Source organism: Phyllobates terribilis, unplaced genomic scaffold (assembly GCF_046119375.1).
Source record: "Phyllobates terribilis strain yellow unplaced genomic scaffold, ASM4611937v1 Scaffold_3__8_contigs__length_932513732, whole genome shotgun sequence".
Classification (NCBI taxonomy): Eukaryota; Metazoa; Chordata; class Amphibia; order Anura; family Dendrobatidae; genus Phyllobates; species Phyllobates terribilis.
Genome location: NW_027362763.1, coordinates 64986268 through 64998606, shown reverse-complemented (window position 1 = coordinate 64998606; position 12339 = coordinate 64986268). Strand labels below are relative to the sequence as shown.

Genomic DNA, 12339 nt, shown 5'->3' with positions numbered 1-12339 from the left:
TCCTCTTTTTCTCTGAAGAGGCAATTTGCATATTAAATTTCCCATAGGAGCATTGCACGGCGAATAAGCCTCCTTACCTTGGCATGCCAGAGCCAGTATGTCACTTTTCATTCCTAAAACTTTCCTATGTGTTGTCGCTATAATTACATTCATGCATCCGCTTTGTTTGAGCCTAGATTTTATATTATTCGATTCTCTAAGAAAGGTTTCATCATCAGAGCACAATCTTCTAGCCCTGACAAATTCACCATAGGGTATGGAAGCAATAGTCTGAAAGAGATGACAGTTTTTGGCACTTAATGTGGTGTTTCCACTGACTTCAATACGTGGAACAGGTAATATTTTTTAACGTGATGTTACCGCAGACAGCAGTAACCAGAAACTCCACACTATTACCCAGACCAGAAAAAGAAAACTAAAAAGAAGGTTCAAATCATTAGATTTGATATATTGAATGAAATCTGGTATGGTCGCTATGTCTCCAGACCAAAGAATGAGGATATCGTCCACATAGCAACCATAGCAGACCAATTGTGAAGAAAAAGGATTATTAACTGGGAAAATGTATTATTCTTCCCACCAAGCAACAAATACAATTGCCAGAAATGGAGAAAACTGTTACCCCCATCGTAACCCCCCATTGTTTGAGAGAAAAACTCATTATTGAACATAAAGTTATGTTTCAGCAAAAAGTCAATTGCCATCAAAATAAATTCTTTAAGTTCTGGATCATATGCACTTTACCTATCAAGATTGTATAGAATTGATTGGTTAGCTAGAACATGTGTAATACATAAATATGAATTAAAGAAGTTGTCCACTACTTTAGCATTGATGCTCTATCCGTAGGATAGGGCATCAATGTCTGATCATTCAGGGTCCCGCACCCGGCACTCCCGCCAATTAGCTGCTACTGGTGCCGGCCAGAAGTACCCCACTTGCAGTGCTGGACCATCAAGCTGTAGTGGCCACCATGGGGTACCACACAACCGCCTTCTATTCAATTCAATGAGAAGCAGATGTGCAGTAACAAGCCAAGGCCACTACAGCTAGATAGCCAAGCACCGCAAGTGAGCACTTACAGCTGGCGTCAGCTGCTGCCTGCACCAGTAACAGCTAATTGGCTGGGGTGCCAATTAGAAGTTGCTGCCAGCACCAATAGCAGCTGATCGGCAGGAGTGCCGGGTGCGGTACCCCGGCTGATCAGACATTGATGCTCTTTCCAATGGATAGAGCATCAATGTTAAAGTAGTGGAAAACTTCTTTAATGATATCATAAGAAAAAAAATTGTAGCCTTCATTCCATTCCATTTTATCAAACACTTGTAAAACAGTGGTTCTGTCCTGCAAAAAGCCCGTATACTTGCAACAAGAGGTTGTAGATGCTGACCCACCCAAGTTCTCAGACCTTCATTGAGAGAATTGATGCCCGATATGATAGGACAAAGGGATGGGGGGTGGAATTTGCTTGTGTAATTTTTGATTAAGAAATGTTTTATTTTTTATTCAAGCCTCCTCTATGTTCCCCTTCCTGTACCAGATTGCAGAGTTTATTGTTACAAATATCAATAGGATCAGCAGCCACACTTTTATAAGTACAATAAGTATGCTTCTCAGACACTGCAGCATCAAGAACCACAACACAACCACCCTTGTCAGATTTTCTAATAATTAATTAGGAATTTTTGGTGAAATTTTTCAGAGCGGATTTTTCGTTTTGATTAAGGTTATGACACTGCGCCCTCGATGCAGTAGTGTCAGGAAGGAGCTTTCTCAAATCCTGCAGTATCGGAAATGGCATTCCTGAAGATAAAGACAAGTGTTTCCAAAATGTGAGTACAATGGGAATTTCTCTCTTTTTCATAGAGTACATTTTCCATCTCTACTGATTATTTATCTTTGTAACTGTAGATATAAAATGTTCCATCCATTATAAATATTACCGTATCCTCTTGAATAATCACTTAAAGCAGGCATGTTAGGTCTGTCAGAGAAATACTCTGCCTGGTTAACAAGAGCCTCTTTCACGACATCATATCCGCAAAGCACAACCATCTTCTGGACTCCTAACGTTATGCTGTACACTGGGCCATACTTCTTAGCGAGCTGCAAAATAATAAGAGTTAGAGATGAGCGGATATTCTGAAATTCTCCACCTTCAGCAAAGTTTCCCCAAACATTTGATTCTAATGTTGCAAAACCTCAGTTTGCCCAGAAAATATATGTACAACACTCGGAGGTCTCCTAGGACTGTACTGAAACCCTTTTAAGCTCTATAATGCAAACACAAAAATATTAATGTCCATTTGACCTCAACTTATTTGCATAAAGAAAATGGATGGTAATGAAGGGTAATCAGCATCCTATTTAACAACACACTGCTGTATCAAACTTTTTAAACTACTTAAGCTGTAAAATCAGCAAAAATTATCCCTTTCTAGTGGCCGATGCCTGCCTCACTGGTGCTTATACACAGGTGGTGCAAACAGAAGGCGCCATGGCTTTTTCACATGGAGTGGTGAAAACTTTGTCCCTGTTTGAGTTTATTTCTTTGCTGAATTTAAAATCAATAGCTTTTTTCACAAGCTGTCCAAAAATTATACACTGGAAAAAAATCAAAACGGGTAGGAAAATACAATTATCTATGGTTAACCATGATGAAAGTTTAGATATCCCCCACCAAGTCAGTAAATTCATGATGACATCCTCATCTCTATATAACTCCAGGATGGAAAGAGGGTAGACATGTAGCCAGTAGTGATGAACGAGCGTGCTCGTTAAACCCTGTCTTTTAGGCAATCTATACATGTCTTGCAGCTGACTAAGCCACAGCGGATCAAACATAGATGCCGAGCACACCGCAAATACTCGGCGAGCACCCGAGCGTGCTCGATTAAAGGGTTAAACAAGCATGCTCGCTCATCACTAGTAGCCAGGCTTTACTTCACAAGATTTGATCTGCAGCTCTAGCCCTTAATCTAAATAAGCAAAAATCCAAAACAAAGCAAAGAAAACCCCTTAAACGATAACTTTTAATAGATACATTAAAAAGAACCCATACCAATATATGTGAAGACAAAATCCATTAAAATGTACAAAAATGGGGGAAGGGTAGTGGAATAAATGTAGGATAATTGACATGTAGGCTTGCCCTAGAAGTCCCTGATGAGCTGATATCCTGCCTGTCAGGGAGGTTGACACCCTAGTGAATCGGTTTGGCACCCCCGCTCCACGTCGGCTCTCCCTCGGTGACCCTATCCACCCCTAGACAGACATACACATTTATAAAAAAAAAAAAAAAAAAAAGTTCATCAATTAATGATGAAAAGCAGACTGTCATGTTACTGCTAACATGCTGAATGACAAAAAACAATAATCAATGTATCAATTATATGAAGAAAGGAAAATTGCAAAAATTGATATAATGTAGCTTCAAGTGTACCAAACGCTACACAATCCAGTGCGATATATAAGCCATCATTTAAAAAAAGCTCAATCTAGATGTATATAGTGCTGGCAGTAATGGGCAGCAAAAAGCAATGTTATGAAAGTCCGTGTGCTCAATTAGCAATAAACATAGGAAGATAAATATGTCCAGAATATTTGGCAAGTCACCTACAAAATGACATTGAGTAAGAAAATGACAGCCTAGGCCAGATGGTACATATAGAAAATATTAAGACTATCCCGATAAACTACAATCAGGACTAATCTATACGGTACACGTCGAGATATTAAATCACAGTATTGTCCATCGTGCTAATTCCAAAAAGGTCTCAAAACAGACAATTTAGTTAGCAGTAGTGTTGAGCGAGCATGCTCGACACTGCTCGGTACTCGCCCGAGCATCTCACTACTCAGGATGTTCGGCGAGCACCGAGCATTTACGGGTTACTCGGGCGGGAGCTCGGGTCTCCGCCCTGCACGTTTGGCGCTCTTTACAGAACCAATCAACATGCAGGGATTGCCAGCCAGTCACTGTAATGCCGCAGCCATGTTGTTTGTGGGCATTACAGTGATTGGCTGGCCGCACAGCGTCACATCGAGTATTTAAAACCGGGCGCCGCCATCTTGGACACAGTCGCTCCGGATCAGACAGTGTAGGGTCAGTGCTGCTGAGCTAGGGAGAGATTTATACTCCGAAATAGTTAGTGTAGGGTCTCTAAAGCCTGCCAAATCAAACAAACAGTCCTTCTCAGGACTAATGTCAATCCCAGATATCAGGCAGGTAGACAGGCAGGCAGGCTGTATAGGAAACGCAGTGGTTATACCAGCAAATGCTGCATTACAGCCTTGTGTGCACCTGTTGGTCTCAGGGGCCAAGAATTTTTTTTATTTTTTTTCAACTAAATCCTGTTTTTTTTTATTTTCCTCAGTCAGACTGTCCAAATACGCGTCTTATTAACCTTTTGGTATTTCCCCCCCCCAAAAAAAAAATTGAGTGTGTCTGTGACTGTTCAGACACCAATATATCTGTTTAAAAGAGTCTGGTGTAGGCCAGAAAAATATAACTGTGGTTTTGAAGTTCCACGGGTGAAATCTCTGTATTATCCTGTTTTTGGCATTTTTTGCCTTAAAAAAAAAACTGTAATAGTGTCTCCCTGACTGGTCAGACACCAATATATCTGTTTAAAAGAGTCTGGTGTACGCCACATAACTATAACTGTGGTTTTGCAATTCCATGGGTGAAATCTCTGTATTATCCTTTTTTTGGCATTTTTTGCCGTAAAAAAAAACTGTAATGGTGTCTCCTTGACTGGTCAGATACCAATAAATCTGTTTAAAAGAGTCTGGTGTAGGCCAGAAAAATATAACTGTGGTTTTGCAGTTCCACAGGTCAAATCTCTGCATTATCCAGCTTTTGGCATTTTTTGCAGTAAAAAAAAACATAATAGTGTCTCCCTGACTGGTCAGACACCAATATATCTGTTTCAAAGAGTCTGGTATACGCCACATAGCTATAACTGTGGTTTTGCAGTTCCATGGTTCAAATCTCTGTATTATCCAGCTTTTGGTATTTTTTCCGTAAAGAAAAACAGTAATAGTGTCTCCATGATTGTTCAGACACAAATATATCTGTTTTAAAGATTCTGGTGTAGGCCAGAAAAATATAACTGTGGTTTTGCAGTTCCACGGTTCAAATCTCTGTATTATCCAGCTTTTGGTATTTTTCCGTGAAGAAAAACAGTAATAGTGTCTCCCTGATTGTTCAGACACAAATATATCTGTTTGAAAGATCCGGTGTAGGCCAGAAAAATATAACTGTGGATTTGCAATTCCACGTTTCAAATCTCTGTATTATCCAGCTTTTGGTATTTTTTCCGTAAAGAAAAACAGTAATAGTGTCTCCCTGATTGTTCAGACACAAATATATCTGGTTAAAAGATTCTGGTGTAGGCCAGAGAAATAGAACTATGGTTTTGCAGTTCCATGTTTCAAATCTCTGTATTATCCAGCTTTTGGTATTTTTTTCCGTAAAGAAAAACAGTAATAGTGTCTCCCTGATTGTTCAGACACAAATATATCTGTTTGAAAGATTCTGGTGTAGGCCAGAAAAATATAACTGTGGTTTTGCAGTTCCTTTTTCCATTGATAGTGCGAGTGTAAGCTATTTTACTTAATTTACAATGGGCAAGGCGCGTGACAAGGGATGTGGAACTGGACGTTCTGGTGATGATGCGTGTAGAGGACGGGGCCATGGCCAAGGTGAAAATGTGCCTCAACCAACAGCCACATCTTCTTGCTCCCACTACTTGACCGAATTACTAGGGAACCACACTACAACACCAGTATTTCGAACTGATCAGTGTGAACAGGTTATTAATTGGATAGCAGATAACACTTCTAGTTACCTGGGCACCACCACCTCCGGTCTGTCTTCCACACGGTCAACTTTTAGTAGCCGTGAGTCTCGACCGAATACTCCTCCTCACCCTGATGCTCCTTCCTCCCACCATGCCGAGTGTTGTCAGACAGCAAGTGATCCCACAGTTGGACACTCTGAAGAGCTGTTCACTGGTCCATTTCCATATTTGTGCCCCTCGCCTGCTCCACTTGAAGTGGTGGAAGAGGAGATCCCATGTAGCGATGCCCAAATATTTGAACAGCCACGGCCAGAGGAAGTCGACGCTGGCAATTTGTCACTAGAGGTGGACGATGATGAGACACAATTGCCACGGAGTGAGGAGGAGGATCGTGGTGCGCAAGTGGAAGAGGAGGAGGTGGTGGATGATATAGTAACTGACCCAATGTGGCAGGAGGACACGCAGAGCGAGGTCAGCAGCACACAGGGGGAGGGAGGCAGAGTACCCAACAGGCAGGAAGAAGCAGTGTGGTGGCCGCACACAGAAGGCGGGCAACAGTTCCCCGTAACACCAACACGAGGGTCATTGCCATTACAACCGGTAGGTCTTCCAGAGTCTGGAATTTTTTTAAAGACTCTGCTGATAACCCCAAAAAGGCCATTTGTACCACCTGCCATGCCAGCATCAGCAGGGGTGACAAAACTACCAGCCTGACCACCACCAGCATGATCAGGCACATGTCAGCAAAGCACCCGACTTTGTGGGGCAAACCCCAGGGTCCACGAACAATGTCAGCAGGTGTCACCACTGCTTCTTCCGCTGTTGTGCGTGTAATAGAACCCCCTGTTGTGCGTGCAAGGCAATCCCCTGTCCATACTGCATGCAAAGATGCCCCCTCCTCTCAGTCTTCACTTGTTATGGCAGTTTCTCAAGAAACAGCATCAACGTCCACTTCCACGTCCCACCGCAGCGTTCAATTGTCCATATCCCAGACCTTTGAACGAAAGTGCAAATTTGCAGCCAACGCCCCACTGGCCACAGTCCTAAATTCGCACATTTCACGACTGCTTGCGTTGGAAATGCTGCCTTTTAGGCTGGTGGAGACGGAATCCTTCCGCAACCTTATGGCGGTGGCCGTCCCTCGGTACTTGGTCCCCAGCCGATACTATTTTGCCCGGTGTGCCATCCCCGCACTACACAAGCACGTGTCCCAAAACATCTGCCGTGCCCTCAACAAAACAATTAATGGGAGAGTCCACCTGACAACGGACACGTGGACAAGTGCTTGTGGCAGGGACGGTACATCTCCCTGACGGCACACTGGGTAAACATAGTGGAAGCCAGGACCCAGTCGGACCTTGGGACGGGACACATCCTCCCCACACCGAGGATTGCGGGCCCTATGTCAATCAGAGTTGCCCCCCACATTGTACAGCTCCTGCACCTCATCCTCCTCCTCCTCACGTTCAGCCTCCATCTCAGATATCACCACATCAGTTACAAGCTGGAAGCACTGCAGTACTGCCTCAGCCAAGCGGCAACAGGCTGTGCTGAAACTCATAAGCTTAGGTGATAAACCTCACACTGCTTGTGAGTTGTGGACAGCTGTGAAAGAGCAGGCAGATCTGTGGCTGAGACCACTGAACCTACATCCAGGCATGGTCGTGTGTGACAATGGCCGTAACCTGGTGGTGCCTCTGAGGCGAGGCGAGATCACACACGTACCATGCCTTTCTCATGTGCTTAAATTCGTGGTTCAGCGGTTTCTTAAATCATACCCCGAGTTGGCAGATCTGCTTGTCAAAGTACGCCGCCTGTCAGCTCATTTTCGCAAGTGGGCTACAGTTTCTGCCGCCCTTGCTGTGTTTGCAGCTTCCGGCACACCTACTGGTGTGTGATGTCCCCACACGTTGGAACTCTACCCTCCACATGTTGCAAAGGATTTGTGATCAGAAGAGAGTAGCTGTGAAGTACCAGCTGCAACAAGGCCGTCGATATTCAGGTCACACTCCACACATAAGACCTCAGGAGTGGACCTGGATGTCTGACATATGTACCATCCTGACAAACTTTGAGGAGGCCACCAAGATGGTGAGTGGCGATGATGCCATCATTAACGTCAGCATCCCACTTGTCTGACTTTTGCAACGTTCTCTGCAGAGAATTAAAGAGGAGGCATTGCAGCCAGAGTATGATGAGATGGATCAAGAAGCCGTAGCGGGCGATTACACACAGCCCAGCCTCATCTCATCCCAATGTGCATTGGGGGACAATGAGGGAGAGGAGGAGGAGGAGTAAGAACAGGAGCTGGTATCATGCGCTGTAGATGGTAGTACCTGTACAACTGTCATACCATTGGTTCAGCATGGGTGGCCTGAGGACAGGGGGGAGGAGGAGGAGGAGAGCATGGTCAGTCGTCATCTTGGTGAGGACTCGGAAGTCTTGCCCGTTACCAGTCTGGCACACATGGTTGACTTTATGTTACGCTGCCTTAACCGTGACCCTCGCTTTGTAAAAATGTTGGGTGACAGTCATTACTGGTTAGTGACACTTGTAGACCCCCGCTACAAGGAGAACTTTCACTCTCTTATTCCTGAGGTGGAGAGGTCTACAAAAATGGGGCAGTACCAGAAGGCCCTTGCTGCAGAACTGTTAAAAAAATTCCCATCTGAACACGCTAGCAGCAGAGGTCACAGTTCGTTGACCAACCAAGGCATACAGGCGAGAGAGATGCAACTCCAACCCAGCAGAGGCAGGGGAACACTGTCAACATTCTGGGACAGTTTTCTGAGACCTGCCCAGCTTACAGGCCCTGAGGCGGGGCTACTCTTACAAGGAGTGGAAAGTTTCAAAAGATTGTGAGGGAGTACTTTGCCGACTGTATCAGCATCCTCCATGATTCCTCTGTGCCTTTTAATTATTGGGTATCCAAGCTGGACGCTTGGAATGAACTCGCTCTGTACGCCTCGGAGGTCCTGGCCTGCCCTGCCGCTAGCGTGTTATCGGAGCGTGGTTTTAGTGCCGCTGGGGGAATTATAGGCGCACTCGCCTGTCAACTAACAATGCTGACAAGCTGACCCTTATCAAAATGAACAAGGGCTGGATTGGGCCAGACTTCTCATCACCACCAAATGACAGCAGAGTAACATAAAGTCAAATCCACTGTGTTATTTCGGGAGGTGTATTCCCATGCACCGCTTCACACCCACACATGGGTATACGCTTCCTCATTTCGGCTGTATTTTGCTCTTCTCCTTATCATCAGCCTCCACCACCACTATACCACCAGGATGACCTTGGTCCGTGTTGCCAGCATTGCAAGTTCCTCCCTCCTAATTTTTGGCAGCTTTTGCTTGGAAGGCATAGGCAAAGACTATGGGAGACCCACTCCCCAGTAATGGGAATAATGTTTTTAAGATGCTGTACTGCATGGCTCTTCCAAGGGGCATTAAAACCGTCTTGTTAAGCTACTGCGACCTCCACCGCTCTTCCAAGGGGCATTAAAACCGTCTTGTTAAGCTACTGCGACCTCCACCACTTCTCCAAGGGGCATTAAAACCGTCTTGTTAAGCTACTGCGACCTCCACCACTACTCCAAGGGGCATTAAAACCATCTTGTTAAGCTACTGCAACCTCCTCCACTTCTCCAAGGGGCATTAAAACCGTCTTGTTAAGCTACTGCGACCTCCACCACATTTTCAAGGGGCATTGATATTGTCTTTTTTTTCCACTGTGACCTCCACGTCTCTTCCAAGGGGTATTTAAACCGTCTTTTTAAGCTACTGCGACCTCCTCCGCTCTTCCAATGGGCATTAAAACCGTCTTGTTAAGCTACTGCGACCTCCACCACATTTTCAAGGGGCATTGATATTGTCTTTTTATTCCACTGTGACCTCCACGTCTCTTCCAAGGGACATTTAAACTGTGTTTTGTAAGCTACTGCAACCTCCATCATTCTTCCAAGGGGCATTAAACCGTCTTGTTAAGCTACTGCGACCTCCACCACTTCTCCAAGGGGCATTAAAACCATTTTGTTAAGCTACTGCGACCTCCACAGCTCTTCCAAGGGGCATTAAAACCATCTTGTTAAGCTACTGCGACCTCCACCCTTCTTCCAAGGGGCATTAAAACCGTCTTGTTAAGCTACTGCGTCCTCTACCACTTCTCCAAGGGGCATTAAAACCGTCTTGTTAAGTTACTGCGACCTCCACCATTCTTCCAAGGGGCATTAAAGCCGTCTTGTTAAGCTACTGCGACCTCCACCACTTCTCCAAGGGGCATTAAAACCGTCTTGTTAAGCTACTGCGACCTCCACCGCTTTTCCAAGGGGCATTAAAACCGTCTTGTTAAGCTACTGCGACCTCCACCGCTTTCCCCAGGGGCATGAAAACCGTATTCTTAAGCTACTGCGACCTCCACCACTTTTCTCAGGGGCATTAAAACTGTCTTGTTAAGCTACTGCGACCGCCACCGCTCTTCCAAGGGGCATTAAAACCATCTTGTTAAGCTACTGTGACATCCACCATTCTTCTAAGGGGCATTAAAACCGTCTTGTTAAGCTACTGTGACCTCCACCACTTCTCCAAGGGGCATTAAAACCGTCTTGTTAAGCTACTGCGACCTCCACCGCTCTTCCAAGGGTCATTAAAACCATCTTGTTAAGCTACTGCGACCTCCACCATTCTTCCAAGGCGCATTAAAACCATCTTGTTAAGCTACTGTGACCTCCACCACTGTTCCCAGGGGCATTAAAACCGTCTTGTTAAGCTACTGTGACCTCCATGTCTCTTCCATGGGGCATTTAAACCGTCTTTTTAAGCTACTGCGACCTCCATCGCTCTTCCAAGGGGCATTGCATTTCCTCCTAATTTTAATCAGCTTTTGCTTTTAAATGCATAGGCGAACACTAAGGGAGACCCACTCCCCAATAATGGGTAGAAGGTTTTTAGTATGCTGTAATCCACGTCTGTATCAAGGGGCATTGCAGTTCCCCATATTTTTTGGAAAGCCTTCCATTCACTGCTTAGGCCAACAGTGCACAGGAGACCCAGTTGCTATAAATGGAAAAAACGGTTTAGTTAAGGCCCTCTGACCTCCATGTCACGTCCAAGGGGCATTGGAGTGCCTTGAAATTTTTGGTAGGCATTGCACTCACTGCATGCCCTTTAACTGTGTAGCCGAACCGCTCCTTTTGGTACAGAAACATATCCTACAAGACATGTGTGGTTGACAGGCCTGATATTGATGTGAATGGTCCCTGTTCCTCCTGCTCATTCTCCTTTTCCACCACCTCATCCATCATTCATCACTTGAAGCTTTGTCTTAACTGGAGTCATAGAACTGGGATAGTAGCAGGAAAACATACAGCAATCCTCGGAGAAGGTAGGATATGCGCCAAAACACTGACCACCTCAGGCCTAGCCACTACTACATAAATGCGCTTGCATTCCAAGAAAACAAAGCAGACGCTAACTTCTATCATCATCATCATGCTCCTCATCTTGGCACTCTCAACTCACCTGATGGAGAAGCCAGGGCCCACCGGATGAGTCTAGTTCGCTGGTGGGCTCGTCCAATGCTGCCCTAAAGCAGGCCAGGCTAAGAAAAGTGTGTGGGGGGATGTTCCAAGGAGAAATGGGGGCGGCTGGGGACCGTTTATGGACACCCGGTCGCCCCCTGGCGGCTGGGGAGCGTGAGTGGACACCCGGCCGCGAGGCGGCTGAGGACCGAGTATGGACACCCGGCCGCCCCCTTGTGGCTGGGGACCGAGCGTGGACACCTGGCCGCCTGGCGGCTGGGGATTGAGTATGGATACCTCGCTGCCGAAGCAGCCATGAGGTAGTGGCCAGCTTCGGCCTCCTCCAAACTAAAAGGCCCCATTTAAAGTGCAAGCTAGCAGTATGGTATTGCAGCCTGGGGGTGGGTGGGTGGCAGGTTGCACACTTACGCTTGCATTCCAAGAAAACAAAGCAGATGCTAACTTCTATCATCATCATCATGCTCCTCACCTTGGCACTCTCAACTCCCCTGATGGAGAAGCCAGGGCCCACCGGAGGAGTCTGGTTCTCTGGTGGGCTCATCCAATGCTGTCCTAAAGCTGGCCGGGCTAAGAAAAGTGTGTGGGGGGATGTTCCAAGGAGAAATGGGGGCGGCTGGGGCCCGAGTATGGACACCCGGCCGCCCCCTGGCGGCTGGGGACCGAGCTTGGACACCCGGCCGCCGGGCGGCTGGGGACTGAGTATGGATACCTCGCTGCCGAAGCAGCCATGAGGTAGTGGCCAGCTTCGGCCTCCTCCAAACTAAAAGGCCCCATTTCAAGTGCAAACTAGCAGTATGGTATTGCAGCCTGAGGGTGGGTGGGTGGCAGGCTGCATACTTGCACTTGCATTGCAAGGAATGGGGGAGGTACAATTGAACACTGCCCTGGGACAAGGACTTGCACTGGGATAGTTGCAAGTCTGCATCTTCTGATGCGGAAAGGATCACTTCTGATGGGCACACTTTTAGGCAGTGACCTGGGTGTCAGAGATGCTTC

The 12339-nt window shown here is 46.1% G+C and overlaps 1 protein-coding gene across 1 annotated transcript in view; it reads right to left on the bottom strand.

The window, feature by feature from the left end:
- The window catches only part of LOC141258807 (cytochrome P450 2C5-like), a 283474-nt gene that overhangs the window by 258019 nt on the left and 13116 nt on the right, over window positions 1–12339 (bottom strand). Inside the window, exon 3 of the mRNA XM_073673949.1 lies at window positions 1944–2106. Coding sequence (XP_073530050.1) covers window positions 1944–2106 — 163 coding nt within the window. The remainder of the gene's footprint in view (window positions 1–1943; window positions 2107–12339) is intronic.